We start from the raw sequence: 19588 nt of genomic DNA, 5'->3' as shown, positions 1-19588 counted from the left end.
TATTATTTAGTAAATTCTTTTAAAAAATACTAATAAAAGTTTTTTTAATTTAATAAATTTTTTTTAATATATATTAATAAAAATCTTCTCTAATTAAATAAATTTTTTTAAAAAAGTATTAATAAAAATTATCTATTTATAAATAAAAAATACTATAATTTTTAAATATTTATTAAAAGTTCTATATATACAAAATATTAATAATTTAACTGTAACAAAAAACTATATATATTTATACTTAATCTATTTTCTAAAACAACATATTTTCCACGGTTTATATAGGTAGAATAATAATAATAGATGCCTAAGCGAAATGATGAAGGAGGTGGCGGCGGTGGCGCATCCTATAGTTATCCGATAGTTACGCTGGCTAGACACCGGCTCCAACATATTGTCAACATGTCCGCCAACTTTCAACTTCCAAGCATCCGACTATATCAATCACATTTGAGAAGAAAGGCCTTGGAGCAGCATGCAGCGTCTGCCTGGAAATAACTGCTTGTTGCAATATTCAGAGGATGCATCTCGCGTGGTGGTTGGGAATTATTAAAAGGGGCTGCGTCGATCTCCAGTCGAGTTAACAATCTATAATATCAGTGTGACTAGCGGATGGAAGATAGAAGAGACGGAAGAGACAGGAAGGAATAAATAGCTATAACTACGGAGTACTTGGGCATCCTTTCTGCTGGCTCCCGGTAGGCTATCAAACGGCCACATTTACCTCAGGGAGGACAACGTTGGTTAGCTAGCAGATACAAAGGTCTGTTGAACATCATGGCTTGATATCAACCATACATCCCCCCCTCTATATATAAAATCTAGTTGTATGACTAATTCCTCGATATAGGAACAGTCTCAACATGGTCCTCGCAAAGCAAGCGGTGCTCTGGCTGCTGGCCTCAGGGCTTTCTCTTGCGCTGGGTAGAAGAGCGCAGCCCATCGATGCCAAAGTCATCCACGTCTTCAACCCGGGCAAGACGTGCTCCCCTGGGACGATGAAAGGGACGGCGCAGATGAGCGGCGACCAGGGAACGGTGGAAGTGACCTGCTCGTATGAAGACCACAGCTACTCGGCCTCGATAGCCCTCTACCCTGGCAGACTCACTGGCGCCTGTTGCTACGTGCCGGACCAGGACGTCTTCCTGTTTGTCCAGGATCAGCGCACCGAGCCCCTGACCAACTACTCCCTGGACGGCGCAATCTGCTGCAACGAGGGCGCAGGCCAGGCACCCGCCAGCTTCCTACGGGACAAATACAGCGGCCGATGCTCGTACGGCTCCGTTACCCATGGCTTCCCAACCGACTTCAACCAGGACCTGGTGACCAAGTGCTGCTGGTCGACATCTACCAACGAATGGACCGTCCACTTCTCTGAGCTGCAGAAGCACATCTTCCTCACCGTCCCGCTGACGCAGAAGATCAAGACCATGCAGGTTGAACGGGCAGACTTTCACAAGGCCTACATGGAGCTCACCGTGTCGGTTACCTGGGGCATCCCCTTGACCGGAGGCACCGAGACGAACCGCAAGACCATCCGCTTTAACTACGGTAAAAACATCGACAGCGCCGAAGAGACTAAAGTGAGCCACAACCTGGGATGGTACCAGGTCACGACCTCGACCAGGATCGATGCGGACGGCAAGCCGGAATTCCTCTTGCACTGGGACTCGTGGCTCTTCTCTCCAGACCTGGGACGCCCTATCTCCTCTGAAAAGGGGACGGACAAGGTCGAGATTCCTGCTGGCCGTCTGGACGAGATTGCACAGTTCCTCAGCACGACAGCCACTCTTTGCTAGTTACTTAGTATTATTAGCCGCTGTCTCTTGTCCGCATACGTCTTCCTACAACGCACCCAGTTGGCGTAAAGGATACGGTGGATGTAATCTCTGTCGCCGGAAGGTTTATGTTTCGGTAACTAGCCGGCGTAGCTTCCACATCTCTATCCCTAAATGCTCAATATACTGCGCTCACTGTTAGATAGATGCCACCAAAAAAAAAAAAAGAATTTGTCAACATACGTTGATTGCATCTACATTTGTGGTATCATGAACTGCACGTTTATTGAAAAACTCGTAGAACATCCTGTGTGGAGGACAGAGTGAGCTTTCATACTGTCTTTATAGCTTCTATACAACCAGTTATAGAACGCCTTGACGTCCGGAGCCTGTATATTATGAAACTATCACGTTGGAGATGTGTCGAACTCTTCAGTACAGAATCTGCCTTGACTTATCGTCAGTAAGATATGAGAGATGAGCTTACGCAAAATGAAGAATTATCTATGCGATAACCTGACCGAAAATTCTAGGTGATATCTTGAAAAGATGGTCGAAATGCTACTAGAGAAATTGGACGGAAAGATCTCGCCAAGTACAGTCAGTTCGCGAAGAAAATGCGGCGCATCGCTAAGGAACGAGTTCGCAAACGTCGAGACGAGTTAATTAAGTTAAACTTATTAGTTAACTAACTATTAAGTTAAGGCTCGGCGAGCAAGCCAAACTAATGCTGGACAAAATAATACCACCCGCTTCACTGCCTTCAGCTCCAGACTGCCAAACATGCCGATCAATGCTACCATCCAACTTTATTCCCAACTATATAGCTTTGAGGTCCCTGACAATCTTCCCAACGGCCATTATTCTTATGCCAAGGGACCCAGTTCAACGTGCGCTACGCGGTGCAGCTCTCGCAATGCACAGTTTTGGTTAGACGGAATCGGTATAGCAGCCTTGTCATTGTCGAGAAAGTACTTAATATGATCAGGCGCAATTTGTAGAAGGCATGTAACGGGATCTCCGTGAGTGGTGCCTGGCTGGGCAGCATCTGTACTGCGGTTAGCCAGTTGCTTGTACGAGTGAGTAATTGAATCTGGAACACATACCATCGGTGAGGGTTTGGGTACATTTCTCATAGGCTGGGTTACAAGTCGGCAGGGTCTGTGCAGCTTGTTCAGCTTCAGCCTTATCAAACTGCGGATCATGGGCCTTTTCCGCAATATCAAGACACTGCCTGGGTATATCAGGGCACTATTAGCGATATTTAGTTAGCTAAGATAGGTTGCCAAATAGAGGTTCAAAATTGTAATTAGTAGTTGGTAGGCCACACCTGTTCCTTGATGAGGCCGATCCAGGGCGCGTCAGTCATCGCGCGCGGGGCGGCCAGGACGACGGGGGTTAGGAGAGCGACAACAGAGATGAACTGCACACTCTATTAGCAGCATTTCTCGCTATTGCGAAGTATTGATTCTTTACCTTCATGGTTTCTTTATCGCGTGCGATTTCAGTGGATATAATGAGTACAAAAGATAGGATCGAGAGGAAATGGTAGAGGGGAAGACGTGAGATTTATATAACACAGCTTGGGGCGGTGAGCAGGCACGTATATATTAAGATAGGGGGTACTCCGTAAGTACAACTAGATTGTGGATTTTACTCCACAGTGGCAGAGATATCTACATGGCTGGCTCAACCTGATTAGTCCACAGTGGCATAGATACCTCCATGGCTGGCTGAATCTAAAACTCAAAATACATCTTCCTGCTGCTGTTTATCAAGTAAATTGGCACCCGAGTCTCAGGTTTCGAGGAACTCTTGTATAAAGTAATCTTCTTTTATAAGGTATTAACTAATTTCGCCAACTTTATGAATATATCTCTTTATTATTAATTCATCTATATTCTAGTACTACCGTCAGAGTAGTGCGGTTCTCGAATTCTTTACGGAGTAGAAGCTGGCAATCAACTCAGCTCAGCAATTTATCCAGGAGGTAATGACCGTGCGACAAGCTGAGCTGTGGGGCAAGCTAAGCTAACTGATGGATTATAGTTACTATTTTCCGCTCTTGTAGATCATCGGCACCTGGCCTCATAAATTGGGCTTCGGCGCTCGATCGACTATTTATGAGGGACTGAAAAATGGTCTGTTGTGGGTACATGATCTGCATTGTTCTTGTCACAGTACTTTTTCGGTGACCACCCGTCTATACCCTATCCACAAAAAGGTCAAGATACGTGAACCGGCCTGGGCTCACCACGTATAAATCCCAATGGCGGAAGGAATCAGTTCAACCCGAGGGATAACCATACTATGCATCCTTCTTGTGGTGTCTTGTGAACAAAGGACGGCTTCACTTCTGTGACCTCGTATTTCTATAGACTTGTTCCAAGCTTAGTGGACGCCAGGCCAGCCCACCCAAACATGCAACACTCTAGTATGCAGCGCTCATCCTAGCATTTACCACTCGGTCTAGGCTTCAGCACTCTGTCTAGTTTCCAACACTCCACCTCACCCGTGCGTCCAGCTCGTCCTAGTATTCAGTGTAGTCGCCCGAGTATCAAGTGCTCATTCTAGTATTTAAGAGTCGTTCTAGCATATAGCAGTCGCTCAAGTATCCAGATACTTGTCCCAGTATTCAGTAGTCGATCTAGTATCTATCATTCGTCCTGGTATTCAATAGTTATCCGAGTATCCAGCGTCCATCCTAATATCCAGCACTCGTTCTAGCATCAACAGTAGCCCGAGCGTTCATCGCTCATTCGAGTGTTAAACAGTCGCCCGAGCATTAACGGTCATCTGGTGGTATCGTCCTAGTCTCTTTCTGCGCCAACGCCAAGCTATCTTTGCATGTAATGTACTTTGAAAAGTCAAGCCACTAGTTATTTTCCCACTACAGACAGGCATAAGACTCGAAGAAAATATTTACACGAATACGTATCTTCGTGATATTGAACTTCCGGCTCATGAACAACACCCTTTCTCTCTTATAAACAGTGATGAATGTTTCTGATTATTATTTAGTACGTGAGTGACTGAATCACTAAACTACTACTCCATACTCGGGTAACTGGTGGATCGGAATGTCAACAACCTTAAGTTAAAACCAATTTAGCTATAGAAGTGGAGCCAATGATGTCATAAAAAAATAACAAACATGAAATATTGGTACGTAAGGCTTCAAGATTTAGGGAAAGTGCAAATTAGTAGTGGCCCAACAGAGGTTAATTACTAGTCAGGCAGGGCTAGGGAATACTTTGGTTGATCGAGAACACATAGCGTTTATCATATTGATTAACGTCCCATCTTTGACACAATGCCTGTGACTACAAGGCGCATGAGCGACAGGCAGCACCAGGAGGAGGACCACACTTACAATGGCATTGAAGACCGAGTCCCTGAATGCATAACAATGTATCCTGTGTTTTGTACCGCCAAAATACCCTCAGATGTATGTATGAGTATGAACTACTAAATATTTACTATTAGCTCACCTGCATACCATTCCAGATTCTTGATGAGTTTATCGATGAGTCGTACGCGGGAATAAGAGATGTCATTGGTGAAGGCGACCTCCCGGCCTATGGCATGGCTCCATGTATTCTCCAAACAACCGATCTCGATTCAATCACTCACGGCTCCCGCAAGCCAATGCCAGTGGATTTTGAATCTCCCTTTCTTAACTGGACAGATGAACAGGTCCGAGAGTGGGCGACGAAAGCGTTAAGGCCTGGGCACCCCTCTTTCGCACAAAGGACATTTACTATTCTCGATCAAAATACAGTTGATAACAAGATCTGTCGGGTAGGATATATTAGTGTCTTCCAGGAAGACGAAGATTATGGGATGTTAAGCGAAGTGTTTTATGGGGATATAATGGCAAGGGTTCCCCTAGAACTGGCCGAGAACGTTGTTGAGCGTAGGGGAAAATGGGGTACTTGACCCGGTTGAAGAGCGCGCATGGGCCGAAAAAAGCCATAAGGAGAAAGGGAAGTGAATACTGTTTGCCTTGGTAGTATATTTATCTTGTATGTAAGGATCTGATATTATATCTAGCTCTCCTGATCAAACTGGGTGCTGACTTGGCATAATCATTGGTTGATTAATTAAGGCCATAGTTACTATATGGTGATTGATACACAAGGATAGATATAACTGAGAGAGAAGCGTCTTGTTGCTAGGTTACTGCGAATGTTCGCTGGGCTAGTAACTCCTGATGTAATTAGACGCAAAATGGAACCACCTTTGTTAGTTATTATCTTTAATATCGCTATTACAGGAGAAGCCTCTCGAATTTAGGGGATATTCGCTCTATTTGACGTTTGACGAGGGATATCTGATAGTTAGTGTTGGATTGGTAAAAAAAAAAAAATAGTTACCACTATAGTTATGTCAGTGAATATATTAACTATATAGAGAGCATATAATTCTATTCTCAAAACGATATATTAGAGAAATCTACTTTATTATCTACTAAGAAGGCTTTCTGATACCGATGGGAATCTTCACAACTATTTAAAAGAAAGGTGCATTTGCCTAGGTATAACTAACGAGTAACTACTAAGGATAGACGCAGGTATTGCGTACACAGAGATTGTTTACAGGGTTCCATGGGCTCTGGTATGCCAAGACATGACGGATGTATCCTCCTATCGTGGCCCATCTAAGAAAAATAGGGAGGTGATCTTCCTTCAAAAAAGAACTGGTTATAGGTGAAAGAAGAGGGGAACCTCTGAGCAGTAGCGGCATCACATCCTGAGCTTTACAGCCGCGACTTGATAACTTCTGGATCATGGCTCATGATGGAGGCAAGTTTACGGCTTGTGACATCTGTGATGGCCATGTTGGTTACCATGGGGTTGACGCCGCTGGCACTTGGGAAGACGGAGGCATCGGCGACGTAAAGGCCAGAAGTGCCCCAGACCATGCCCGTGGGGTCAACGACGCTTGTCTTTGGGGAAATCCCCATGCGACATGTACCCATTTGATGGGCACTTGCGAACATAGACTGTTCCGTCGGCAGAGGGACACCCGTACGAAGTTTCTTGACCCATTCCTGGAATGCGGCATTGTTGACACCCTCATCCGCTGCATCAGAAGATGTCTCCGGCCGGGTGAAAGTCGGGATAGCTAACGATGAAGATCTTATCTCTCTCGCACCGGAGACGTATGCGATTTTTGCGGCGCCGATGATGCCCTCTAGAATGTGCTTGCGGTCAAAGGCAGAAGGGGTATACTCGATGCGGCATCTTCCGTCATTGGGGTCAGGGTATACTCTTCCGGTGTCTCGATCGCGGGTCAGACTGATAAAACCTGCCATTCGGCGGGCGTTGGCGGCGAAGATCTTGTAGTCGAGGCCATTATCCCATGCCATCAGGGGAAGGAAGAAGTTTGGAAGCATGACGACTGCCTCGATCTTTGAGCCGTGGCCACGGCCGTCGAGGTTCTCGAAGTCACTAACAAGGGACGTCAAAATGGAGCCCTCCCATGGCCGAGTTTCATGATCGAACATGGCAGACATAATGATAACTGTGGTATAGTTAGAAAAATGTACAGAAGAGTGTTTTTTTTAGATGAGATGGGAGACGTGTACCTGGGTGAAGGTGAAGGTTGCGGCCTATCTGCGGGTTCTTGAGTCCGCTACGGAGAAGCAGCAGAGGACTCTCAAGCGTTCCACATGAAACCACAACCTTTTTCGCCTTGATGACGACCTTTCGGGTTATAGCCGGTTTACCATGGGTTGCTCCAGAGGCATCCCGAGAAGTCCACGTCCCTCGAACACCGATGGCAACCTTTTTGCCCTTGACCAGTTTTCTACCAAAGAGCACCTTTTCAGCCTTGAAACCTTCGATAAAGGTAGCTCCAGCCCTTGCTGCATCGGCCAAGAAAGTAACGGCGGGCCCCTGTTTGATACCGGCGGCACATCCCAAGGCGCAGTATCCGCAGGCGTGCTTCTGATGGCCTGTGTTTTGGGGTACGGCTTTGGCAGAGTATCCAAGCTTGCGAGCACCTTCCATCAGCACGCTGTTTCCATGGTTTTGCTGGATGAAATCAGTGGAGACACCCATGTAGTCACAGACTCGGTCAAGGGAGGTCTGGTAGGCAGAAGATGTGAATAGAGGCAAGCCAGAGTTAGCCCATTCCTCCCGTACCATCGACTGGGTCTGCAGCGACGCCGACCAGTTGATAGTACCGCCTCCGCCCCAAGTCGAGCCAGAGACGACGCCTATCGAACCATCGTCCGACAGCTCTGCTCCACCGTTGCTGAATAAATGGAAAGCACCTTCACTGCCGGACATGGGGTAGTGGTCATTAGGGAAGAAGTAAGACTTCTCTACCACGATGACTCGATGGCCAGCCTCTGCGAGATTCTTCGCAGCCACGCCGGCACCACACCCGCTGCCAACAATGACAACGTCCGTCTCGATGATCTCGGGTCCATCTCCGGCCGGAAACTGGAGGAAGGAATAGGGAAAGCCCTCCGACGTGGCTCCATGGACGGGGACGTTGGGAAAGCCGAGAACGAGAGGCAGAGACGGGCTAGAGCCGACCCAGGACTTCTTGGTGAGGGCGACGAGCGCCCGGTGAGCAGCACGCAGCAGAGGCAGATAGGAGGACCTCCACGAAGACAGAATCTGCCTGCGAACATGGTAAGGCTGGTGCTGGAAGGGCGTCCGAGACCCTGTAAGCGCAAACGAGACCGCAAAGTTGTTGAGTCCCGCCAATATGGTTTTGATGCCCCTGAGGCCCTCCTGGTGGACATGCAGTGCTAGAGTACGACACATGCTCTCCTTGAATCCGGGAATGGAGGAGGCACTCTCGTCCAGGTACTGCACAGCAGCCTTTGCAGCCTCAGACTCATCTTCGACAGCCGCCGGCCGGAGCGAAGAGACGAGGGCATCAAACTGGGGCTGGGAGACGAGATGGGTGGTAGAGGAGTCCGCGGTGCCTGTGCACCCAATGGATGGGATGACGGTGTCTGCAATCGCAAGAAGAGTCTCCCACTGGGCCGGGGAGAAGATATCTTCGGGGCGAGGCGCTGGGGGTAACGGGGATGCCTGGACGGTGAGAGCCATGGCTTGGTATAATTAACAGGCACTTAGGAGATGAGCAGTAACTAGATAAAACGATAATGAAGACTTAGGGTTGCAAGCGAGAGAACAGCCCACCAGCAGCAGGACGGGCGGCCTTCTGGTAAACAGCGTTGACTAGTCAGGGCTGGGGAGTTGCACCAGATCAGGTTGAAAAGGATGGAGATGGAGCTGTCAGGCAACTAAAAAGAGTCCGGGGAAAGCTGCTGGCCGGGACAGTCCACTGTTTTGCTTAACTACAGCGGTGACGACGGAAGGAGGAGCCTGGAGAGAGCGATCGATCCAAGGGCCGGGGGCGCAGAGTCCACAGGGCCCGTCGGCGAGTTGATCACCTCGATTCTCCTCAGCGGCCTATGTAACTACTCCGGAATGAGACCCAAATTCATCGTTCCACCATGTCCGGAGTAGCTGACTAGGTAGCCATGAGTTAGCCCCTGAGCGGCTAGTTAGTCAACGTGGAGCCGAACAGCCCAAGCAAGCCGAGGAAGATGGGATGCAACGCCACCTGCCTGTGATCCCAGCTGAGCCGTTGCTCCCACGGGCTCCCTCGTGCATTAGATATACGGAGTGACCAACGGATAATAATATTAATAGTGAGGGTGGTTAGGTAGTGAGCTGGTTGATCAGCCATTTCCGCCCTCGGCCAGCCATTAGTTATCATATGCTGCATGATTCACTCCATTTATTATCAACTACGGAAGACATTTCCCCAAGCACGCCGTCTCTCCCAAAACATCATCAAAGGCCATCTAGTCCAAAATGTATACCGAAAAAAATAATAATAAACCAGGATAGCTCTTCAATCGAGCCCGCTCTCCTGCTTTGATCCCCGGGCAACATTGCTGGATGCTGGAGAAACTGATGAATTTACCCTAAGAACCCCAAAAGAGGAATAGTATTATGATGACTCAGCAATGACACCACGTGGTATGATTACACGAGCATGTTTGGTCTAACTATAAGCAGTCTAGCGTCTGCTTACACATCACTGACCTGTTGTTGCGTATGTAAGCAAATCGCTAAGCTCGAAGAGGTTAGCCGGTGACCTGTTTCGCAGCTCGCTTCTCTTTTGCCTGTCGAAGTTTCTCCTTTGCTCATAGTTCGTTACTCCGTACATCTCCTTCCAAAGTCGCTGAGCAGTGACAGCATGCTCCATGCACTCGGAATACCTCGAATATCCAGGACCAAGGCCGGGTGACTGTCCCGAGATTGTACGCTGCTTCACCCGTTCCTCGGACGACCGTGCAATCCAGACCTGCAATCCAGATGCCTCCGCTGAAGAACGGCGACCTTCAACGCCATGGGAGAAATCGACACAGCTTATCTTGGTTCACACTGACGGCTCATACCCTAACGTAAATCCATGAATCCATGAATGTCATATTATCACTACTCATATCCGCTTGGATAACTTATTACTGGCCTATCCGTTAAGCTCGGTGATTTTTTGGCGAATCAGCGATGGTGTCTCTCGATCGGGATCTGAACGGCTCCGACGATCTTGGTTTTTCAACCATGCAATGATATTTGGCAGTTTAACACCGTCATGTTTGCTGGAGATTGAGACTGGCCAAGGTTGCTGGATTAGAGGACATGTACACTTAGCCGCGGCGAGACAATCCTTCCCTCAGCGGCCAACACCTGGCTAGGCCGCATCATTGAGAAATGCTGGACCCAAGAAATTACGTCCACCAAAGACCTCGCCGTGGAGTTGGACAAGGAGAAGGGTAGCGGACTCGGGGTATCCCTTTTATGTCTCCATACATGTATCCCATACATGTATCCATGCATATCAGAAAATTGCCCAAGAAAGCTGACTCGCAAAACCATGTCTGAGCATGTGGCATCCCGATCCTTTGATACCTCCATTTTATTTCCTGCTTGCTCACCCAACGCATAAATGAAGACCTTACGCTCCAACAGCACGGTCAAGTCGACGGGTTTCAACTTGCAATTCCACTGGCGCCGATTATGAACCAGAGTCTTGTCTTTGACATCCACGGGCTAAGAGAAAACAGAAGTCGATAACACAACTCGCTGTCGCAACCCTGGAGATGACCCTTTAAAGCATAACACATAACATCATCGCGTAGACCCTCCTAGCTAATATTATATAGTTGATTATATCAATATCAACATGAAAATATGTACGCCGTAATAGTCAGCTTAAGTTCGCCTCGTGGCTTGGCAAGGGCTTTTTTGTTTCCCCTCCAAAAATTTACCTTTTTTTTTTTTTTTTTTTTTTTTTACGGTTTCTCCCTCTTGCCCATCGCGGGGATTTTTATTTTTTTTGCTCTCCTTCTTCTTCCTCTTCTCTCTTCAGCTTCAGCGTCACCGTCGACTTCAACGCCTGCTTCGATTCCAGCTTCTTTGTGTCAGTAACTCCTCGACCGTTTTCAACCAACCCACCGCCGTCTTCTCCGCCATCATGATTATCTTCAAGGTAAGCGACCCCGCGATCTCTCTAGGCGCAGAGTGGGATCTGACGCAGGACAGGATATCATCACCGATGACGAGCTCATCTCGGACGCCTACAAGATGCAAGACAAGGGCGTCATCTTCGAGGTCGACGCAAAGAGAGTCACCAAGGGCGCTGACAACATCCGTACGGGTCCCTTATTCACCTCCTTCGCTTCGTGTTTAGGTATCCAAAAGTGTGTGGTGGCTAACCGGGGAGTAACTCCTGTCCATAGAACTCGAGGGAGCCAACCCTTCCGCTGAAGAGGCCGACGAAGGCACGGAGGATACTAGCACGACCGTCATCGACGTCGCCGACTCCTTCAGACTCAGCCCCGTTGAGTTCGATAAGAAGGCCTACACCTCTGCCGTCAAAAGTACCTCTCCCTCCCCCGCACCAAATAGAGATACCTCCCTCGGGGTATCGCCATAGTCAATGCTCTATCATATTATCTACTCTTGGTTTCTGCCTTTCAATACCATCTTTCTAACACTGTCGTGCAGGTTACATGAAGTGTGTTGTCACAAAGCTCAAGGAGGCAGGCAAGAGCGAAGATGAGATCAAGGAGTTCCAGACCGGCGCCCAGGCCGCTGCAAAGACCATTTTGGCCAACTTCAAGGACTACGAGACCTACACTGGCGAGTCTATGAACCCCGATGGAATGTAAGCATTGCATCCCCCGCCGCCTTCGGGCTTATCAGCCGTGCCATTGGGACTAATAATTCTCCTCTTTCCAGGATTGTCCTCCTCAACTACCGCGAAGATGGAATCACCCCATACTTCACCTTCTGGAAGCATGGTCTCAAGGAGATGAAAATCTAGAGAATCGACATTCTATCTATTTTACATTTTTGTCCACTAGTTGTCCACCCTTTTCCAGTTACAGACATACAACGGGCCTCAAAAGAAGGGTTGGCCACCCCTCGGGGCTTCTCCCAGATGCATAGATTCCCACCAGGTAGTTCAAGCTCCCTGAATCTCGACCCGTGGCGGGAATTCTGCTGCCCGAACCTCTTTTAACTACCTGCCAAGGATCTTGTCGTAATACCACCTGTAGTTGTGTTTTCTATTCTTTACTACCCACCCATAGCCAAAACAGTAGAAGCATCGTGCTAGACAATATTAGTTGATAACACTTCCGATGAACAGTTATCTTAGTTCCTGCTGGTGTAAATAATTATCCGGTTGATTGGACTGGGCTATAGCGAGAATCAGTGGGAGATCAAAAGTATGCAAACACTCTAGCAAGGCCAAAATTCCAAATTCCACAGGCAAAATCACCTATCGCAAAATACACGATAATACCAACCACCGACACCCATCAGCCTCCACATCTGACTTCTAACCCGAAGTATTGCCTGTTTCTTATCCCTCTCTGACTCGATACATCCCCGCCTTACACCATGTCTCACGCGCGAGTCGAAGAAGTCTCCGACTCAGACCCGGACGACATGGACCCGTCGGATTTCGACCCAGCCAAAGACTCAATCATATACCACAAGGACATGGAGGGCCCCTCTGCCGGCAGAAGTAATAGTAGCAGCACAATGCCCCTTCGCCCCCCAGCACGCCCGGCCGCCGCCTCCTCGTCCCCGTCTCCGCCTCTCTTCCCTGGCTCGCAGCAGCAGATGCGCCGTCCCACCATCGCTCAGGGCCGTGACATCCCACGCTCATACCAGTGTCTATACGCCGTCTACTTTGACAAATCGCGAACTCGCGCAGAGGGTAGGAGAGTCAGTCGGAAGCTAGCTGTGGAGAGCCCGTTGGCAAAGGACATCCTGGACGCCACGCAGCTGCTCGGGTTGAGCGTTGGGTTCGAGCCTGATAAACTGCACCCCAAGGATTGGTCGAATCCCGGGCGTGTGCGTGTCATGTTGAAAGATGAGGAAGGACGACCGGCGCATTCCAGTATAAAAAATAGTACGGCTTTTGGATTTCCTTTTTCCCTTTCCCTCCATTCACTGTATCTTTACTGGTTATCGGGATATCAACTAATGGCTGGTAGAACATCATTTATATACTCATGTTGCGCAGTATCTACAATCGCACCCAACTACTGAACAGTCTCCCTTCAGACTGAGGTTACAGGGTATGCCTGTGCCAGAAAAGCCGCCAGGGCCGCCCGCCACACCGCGAGGATGGAAAATCAGCAAAGTCTTACCATTGCATTCTCCTGCGTTGACCGGCGGCGGAGTAAGCGATAATCCATTCAAGGAGGCTATGAAGGAGATGCAAGCACAACAAGGTCTTCCGGGAATGCCTGGAATGCCGAATATGCCTGGTATGCCCGGAATGTCAGGACCGGGCAACGCACCGCCAGATCCCAAGAAGAAGAAGGACAAAAAGAAGGGGAAAGCATAGACTTGGTTAAACAATAAATTAGCATTATTTAACACACGCTTGGCCCAAACTGAGCAGCTATTGCAGAAAGGATTACTCTTAAGCCGTACGGAGTACATCATCTTATAACCAACCGCCAGCCAACGGCTCACATGGCGAATTAAGAGCCAACGTAACGAACTAACTAGTTAGCGAGCACGCTAGCAGTACCTGAGACGCGTCGCTGCCGTAGATTACTCCGTCATCGGCATCAAACAAGCATGACCAGTCACATCGGCCGCACTGTCAGCTGTAACTCGGCCATCAATTATTAATTCAGACGCATCTCGAAGCCGGCAAATGTGGAGTTTCCGCGCTAAGAGAACTTAACGAGCCAACACCGCGCCTAACTTCGGCGCCGGCAGGCGATAAGCGCGCATCCCCTCGTGAACGTTTTTTTGTGACTTCAACTTCGACTTTCGACCTCACGCTATCCCCAGCCCTCTCGCTCCCTGCGAAGAAGTAAAAGCTCTTGCTTCTGTTGCAGATGTCGTGGTACTAAGACCTCTCCCGCCCTCTATCCGCCTCTGCCCTGCCAATGAGTCTGTGGGACGAGAACCCGCCGCCGCTGGCTCAGGGCGACGTCATTCCCCAGCAGCGCAGCACCGTCGCCGAACAACCTCAAGGTAATGGCCAGTTCGCGGGAGACCATCGCAATTATCTTTCTGGTTCCGCTTCTGGTGCTACCCCGGGCCCGTCTGCTGGCAAGACGACCCCTCGGCGTAAGAGCCATGGCTTCGGTGGGAAACAGATCACTCGTACCAGGGTGAGCTACTCGTGCCATACCTGTCGGCGGCGCAAGGTCAAGTGTGACAAGGTTTGTTTCGTTTCCTATCTGGCTTGCCGCACATATCCAACGATAACTACTAGCTGACCGTTCTGCACTTCAATAGGTCCATCCAGTATGTGGGAACTGTGTCAAGACAGGCACCGAGTGCATGTATGATTCTACGGCCGCTGCTGCCCAACGAAATCGCGCCGAGGGCAACCACCAGAGAGTCAAACGCAAGAGAGACATGTTAAAACCTGCAGAAAAGGATGAACTAGACCTCTCCTCTCCGCAGGAGAGCCTCCGTGAACTGCTGAACTACCAGGCACGTCTCCGAGACCAGAAATCTGGCTCCGATGAAATCGCCACCCGCCTGGATCGGCTTACCTCCATGATCGAACGGCTTAGCCGTACAGGTGATGCGCACAGCATTGAAGGAAACACCGCGGGAGGTGGGAGTGCCGGCTCAAATGTTGCTGGAAGGTCTGGAATTGTTGATGGTGCGTCAGGACGCCCTCGCAACAAATCGGTCTCGTCATCGGCCTCCGTCTCGCGCCAGTCCAGCCCCAGGCGTAATTCCGGCGATGCTAGCAACGATGATTTCCCAATCCCAGCCGGTCTTTCCACCGACCTTGTTGACCCTGTGGGTACCCTGAATTTGGGACACTTGAGTCTGGAGGATAGTGGTAGATCTCGATATGTTGGGACCACTTACTGGGCTTACATCTCGGATGAGATTAATGAGCTAAATCAACTCCTCCGAAACCAGAATCGCTCCCAACCACCGATTATACCCCAGCCAGCTCCCTCTAATGGTGGCAATGATCCCTCGATATCCCCAGTGCAAAAATCGGATGAATCTAATAGCCAGGTCCAACAGTGGCTGGCCACGCATGAAAGTAACATGCATGATTCAATCCTCTACCCAAAGGCCGGCGGACCTTCTTCACACATAAAGCCTATACAGGCAGATATGCTCAATCACGTTCCAACAAGGCATCAAAGCAACATCCTATATAAATCTTTCATGTCCGGCGTCCAAGCTATCAGCCCCGTTCTCCACCCTCCCAATGTGCTCAAATCATATGAAGAATTCTGGGACTGGTATGCCATGTATAGACAACCGGGAGCCCCGTATCCTAGACCTTCTTTTATCCCACTCCTTTATGCCATCTGGTACGGTGGTTCAGTTACCGTCTCCCTAAAGACAATCCATGCCGAGTTCAACCTTGAGTCACGCTCGGCGTTAACCGAACCTTTCCACGATGAAGTCACTCGCTGGCTAAAGACCATATCTTTCCCTCGAAGCCCATCCCTCAACGGCCTGGCTGCCTTCCTCCTTGTCCAAACCATCCTATCCAAGGAAGAAGAACCTTTGACCAGCAGCCTCTTCATCAGTTTGGCCCTTCGCGTAGCTCAAACCATGGGCTTGCACCGTGACCCCGCACAGTTTGGTATCTCCCACTGCGAAGCTGAGATGCGCAGACGGATGTGGTGGCATATTGTTCATATGGATGGTGTAGTTGCCATGTCAAGTGGCCTTCCACCTCTCGTCAGTGACGAAAACTATTGGGACGTTCGTCTTACCAGCGAAGTTAAAGACACACTGCTCACTTCACCAGAGGCCGAAGTGTACGAACGGATGGTAGATGAGGGCTACCGACGTCCCGATAAGCCAGATGATCCATCCATATGCGGTAATTCGATGGTTAACGTGTACTACATCTCTGCCAAAGGAAAATACATAATGGCCCGTAAGTCCTTTCCTTCCCATGATTGTACCTGGTACATAAAACGCATGGTTACTAACCCGTACTTAGGTGCCATTCGGAAGATTCTGAAGATACTATTGGGAACTAGACCTGTCACGAGAAAAGATATGGAAGATCTCAAATCAGTCCTTGTTGACCTTCAATTTAAACTTCATGCACTCGTTGATCGAATTTCCAACCCTAAACGCCCAAGTGCCAATTCCGATACGACCCGATGTATCAAGCCCGACCTCCCTAACGGTGGACCTGGGTGTGGTGAGCAGTATCACACTCCAGTGTTAACTGCATTCCACAAATGGGCAAAGATATTACTGTCTTTGTTTGTTCATAAAGCTTTCTGCGTGGCTTACCAGCCTTTCCTGAAGAATGCTAAAAGCAAGATATGGCCAGCCGCAAGGCAATGGTATGTTCCATTGACATCAATTAAACAATGTGATTGAATCACACTAAACTATACTATAGTGCACTACGTCATTGCCATGGTTTTATGGAAAAATTTATCCTCCTTGCGACGGACCCAGATTTCCAGCCTTTCCAATGGAGTTGGCCTGGGTAAGTATAGAGAAGTATAGAGTATCACCTATTTATAATTGAACATAATCTGACATGTAGCAGAAATCACCAACCGATGCATGCAACGATGTAAGTACCACTGGACTTGTAAACAACCTTATATACTGATTTTTTTTTTTTTTTCTCTAGGATAATGCTTATAGATTTATATGAACGGCCTACAAGCTCAGAGGCACCCAAGTCTAGGGCTTTTATTGATAAGATATTCTCCCTGTCCGGTCCAGATGGTGGAGTTGTAGGAGGCGAAGATGGGGTCACGACTTCAAGACCATTGAACGATGGTGGGCGAGAAGCCTGGGATATGATGCGAAGACTTCGCGAGAAGGCGTGGTTAAAGGCCGGGCTTGACCCACAATTGCTTTGGACTGAACAAGCCCAGGTGCAGGCAGGTGTTGCACCTGTCAGAAGTCCTTCCGTATCAACGACTTCCACTCGCAATCCGGAGAGAAGCCTCAAGGATCAGAGTGCATCCCCCACGACAAACTTTGCAGATAGTTACTATGCGATGATCAAGAACTCGTACGACGACCATAGGCATGTTCGACAGGCATCAGCAGAGTCGAGCCGTGCAAGAGACAAACAGCCTATCACGTTCGCAACTTTGCCCCAACAACAGCAACAGATCCCCAGTCCCACCTGCACAATCCCTGTTGTAGGTAATGCTACAACCCCACAACCGTCATCGAACGCGTTCCTCTGGCCCTCCCAGCCAGTATACCAGAACCCTTCAGGACCATTAAACCAAATCCCAGCGCTTGGCCAAGGAGATGCACGCGGCTACCTTAACCCAAACTCCGCGAAATTTGTTGCTCTGGCTGGTGACCGAGCCAATATGGCACCGCCTATTGGACTCAAAATAGAAACTTCTCAGCCAGCATTAGCTGATATTCCTCTGCAGGCAATACCACAGCAGCGTCCGCAACTATCACAACAGACGCAGCACGCATCTCCACAGCAACAACAACAGCAGCGGCCACAGCCACCGCCCCAGCCCCAACAACAGCCACCACATCCAAGTGCGTTCGAGCCGAATGTCAACTTTGATTGGGACCAATGGGACGCTGTATTTGGGCAATACCTCCCAATTATTGACGGGTACATGGACCTAGATAACAACGAGCCTCAGACGAACCCTAGTGATCTGCCCTTATCATCCACGATCCAGGTCTCAGATGGCGAAATGGGTATACATGATCGCACAATGGCAGGCCCAAGCAATAACAGAAACTGGGCTGATTTCGGCTAAGAACATTTAACTTACGCAAGAACAAGTTAATTTCAGCTGTCTGTGCAGCCCATGGCAAAAAAACTTGGAGGATTTGTGCTCTACTTCCTCGCCAGCTCACAGACATGGCTTGCAACTCCTACTTCCCTAGGTCGCAGCCCGGTAATTCTCACTCTTACGCTGAACCAGCTAGCCATGTGCTTGCGGCTGCATCTGCCCTTACTTGGGTGGCCCTTTACTTCGACGTACACGCCTCCGCTGTCTTGACAATACTAAACTCTCTCTTTTTCACATTCTCTCTATGTTTATTTTTTCCCTTCTTCTTATCAGCATGCATTTGTATGGCTATATATCAATGGTGGATAATACCCTAACCGATGGTTTCGCCTCCTTTTGCGGTGTTATGTCTAACCTCCGCCTCGCTGCCTTGAGACAGCATGGTGAACGGAAAGGGCTTTTTCATATCTGGTATGTCGACTTCCACTTGCTATGTATACGTCACCAACTAACGATCGGTCAACCGGATAGTGAAGGCTGGATAGCTTGTCAGGTTCCTGTCTCTATCAAATACAGCAAAGATTTTCGCACTCTACGTGCTATATAGTGGGCGGCAGGGAATAGCCTTCACATACGGAAATTGTCCAAGCCGACCAGTGTGTTCCAACTTGAATGCTATTTGCTCGTCCTCAGTCAATAGGCCGTTTCCCTCTATAGGACACTCTCGTGAAGCAGGCTTCGAAGGGCTTTCTATAAGGACCACGGAATCCAACACCTTCCCCTTAATGGTCCTCAGGGCATATAGCGTGAGATCGCATGTATTACTTCACCTTGAACCAAACCCGGCAGGTAAGCTATAAGATGTCCGTCTTCGCCATCCGCGTTTCCTATTCTAACACTCTCAACAGAGTTGGTGCACTGGTGCGGCTGCATGCACCGATGCAGCCCAGTTTGAATGTGTTTAGACGCCGCCGAGGCACATCGTGGTATGCCATACCCACCCATCATCGAATCATATGTGCAGTGGCTGTCTGGCTGCAATTCCGGTTCCAGAGTTAGTCTCACGCTGACACTAGTCTTTTATGCAAGAATCGTGCACAGGGATGGCCAATTTAGATGCTTTATATATGTACTTTACCACCATGCTATTGTCTCTGTTAACACTAGTGCCTAGACAAGAGCTTAGCTTGTTCCGAGCTCTAGACTTGCTATAGAAGAGATCTCTGCCATATGTTGGCACACATGTTGACACTGATACTAGTAATAAGCAATCGACTTTTCCACATATGGTGGGTTACATACTTTCACGTCTAATTCCTCACAATGGCTATTTAGGTTCGGCCCGCATATACGAAGGTTGAATCATAGCTCACGTTCCCTGCCATGGTAATTATATACCCCCAAGGTAGTGACCTATCTACACCTGGTAACGAACCTCAAGCACGGAATCAATCCGCCAAAGGCCAAGTTTATACCTCTGGTCGAGTATCGATAAAGTTAAACCCTAACCCGATATACAGAATCTCTTCATAACTTCGGGTGTGAATGACCG

At 48.7% G+C, this 19588-nt stretch overlaps 5 protein-coding genes across 5 annotated transcripts; 4 read left to right on the top strand and 1 right to left on the bottom strand.

Annotated features, from left to right (window-relative positions):
* Window positions 1–860: 860 nt before the first annotated feature.
* Window positions 861–1796, top strand: ARB_02251 (uncharacterized protein; the record flags this gene model as incomplete). Its single annotated transcript, XM_003011651.1, has 1 exon — window positions 861–1796. One exon carries the CDS (start codon window positions 861–863, stop codon window positions 1794–1796), a length of 936 nt encoding a protein of 311 aa, XP_003011697.1.
* A 4738-nt stretch (window positions 1797–6534) lies between these two features.
* On the bottom strand, window positions 6535–8848 carry ARB_02250 (uncharacterized protein; the record flags this gene model as incomplete). Its single annotated transcript, XM_003011650.1, has 2 exons — window positions 6535–7301; window positions 7366–8848. The coding sequence occupies 2 exons, from the start codon at window positions 8846–8848 to the stop codon at window positions 6535–6537; spliced, it is 2250 nt and encodes a 749-aa protein (XP_003011696.1).
* Window positions 8849–11291: 2443 nt separating this feature from the next.
* ARB_02249 (TCTP family protein) lies at window positions 11292–12143 on the top strand (the record flags this gene model as incomplete). The annotated part of the gene is made up of 5 exons (XM_003011649.1): window positions 11292–11306; window positions 11360–11468; window positions 11557–11697; window positions 11825–11984; window positions 12059–12143. The coding sequence occupies 5 exons, from the start codon at window positions 11292–11294 to the stop codon at window positions 12141–12143; spliced, it is 510 nt and encodes a 169-aa protein (XP_003011695.1).
* A 581-nt stretch (window positions 12144–12724) lies between these two features.
* Window positions 12725–13682, top strand: ARB_02248 (uncharacterized protein; the record flags this gene model as incomplete). Its single annotated transcript, XM_003011648.1, has 2 exons — window positions 12725–13241; window positions 13327–13682. 2 exons carry the CDS (start codon window positions 12725–12727, stop codon window positions 13680–13682), a joined length of 873 nt encoding a protein of 290 aa, XP_003011694.1.
* A 556-nt stretch (window positions 13683–14238) lies between these two features.
* ARB_02247 (C6 transcription factor, putative) lies at window positions 14239–18060 on the top strand (the record flags this gene model as incomplete). Its single annotated transcript, XM_003011647.1, has 4 exons — window positions 14239–14466; window positions 14594–16644; window positions 16771–16793; window positions 16958–18060. The coding sequence occupies 4 exons, from the start codon at window positions 14239–14241 to the stop codon at window positions 18058–18060; spliced, it is 3405 nt and encodes a 1134-aa protein (XP_003011693.1).
* Between the last annotated feature and the right edge of the window lie 1528 nt (window positions 18061–19588).

The sequence above is a fragment of the Trichophyton benhamiae genome (genome assembly GCF_000151125.1).
Source record: "Trichophyton benhamiae CBS 112371 chromosome Unknown Abenha-G-c-31b08.f1, whole genome shotgun sequence".
Taxonomy (NCBI): domain Eukaryota; kingdom Fungi; phylum Ascomycota; class Eurotiomycetes; order Onygenales; family Arthrodermataceae; genus Trichophyton; species Trichophyton benhamiae.
This window is presented reverse-complemented; position numbering and strand designations above follow the sequence as displayed.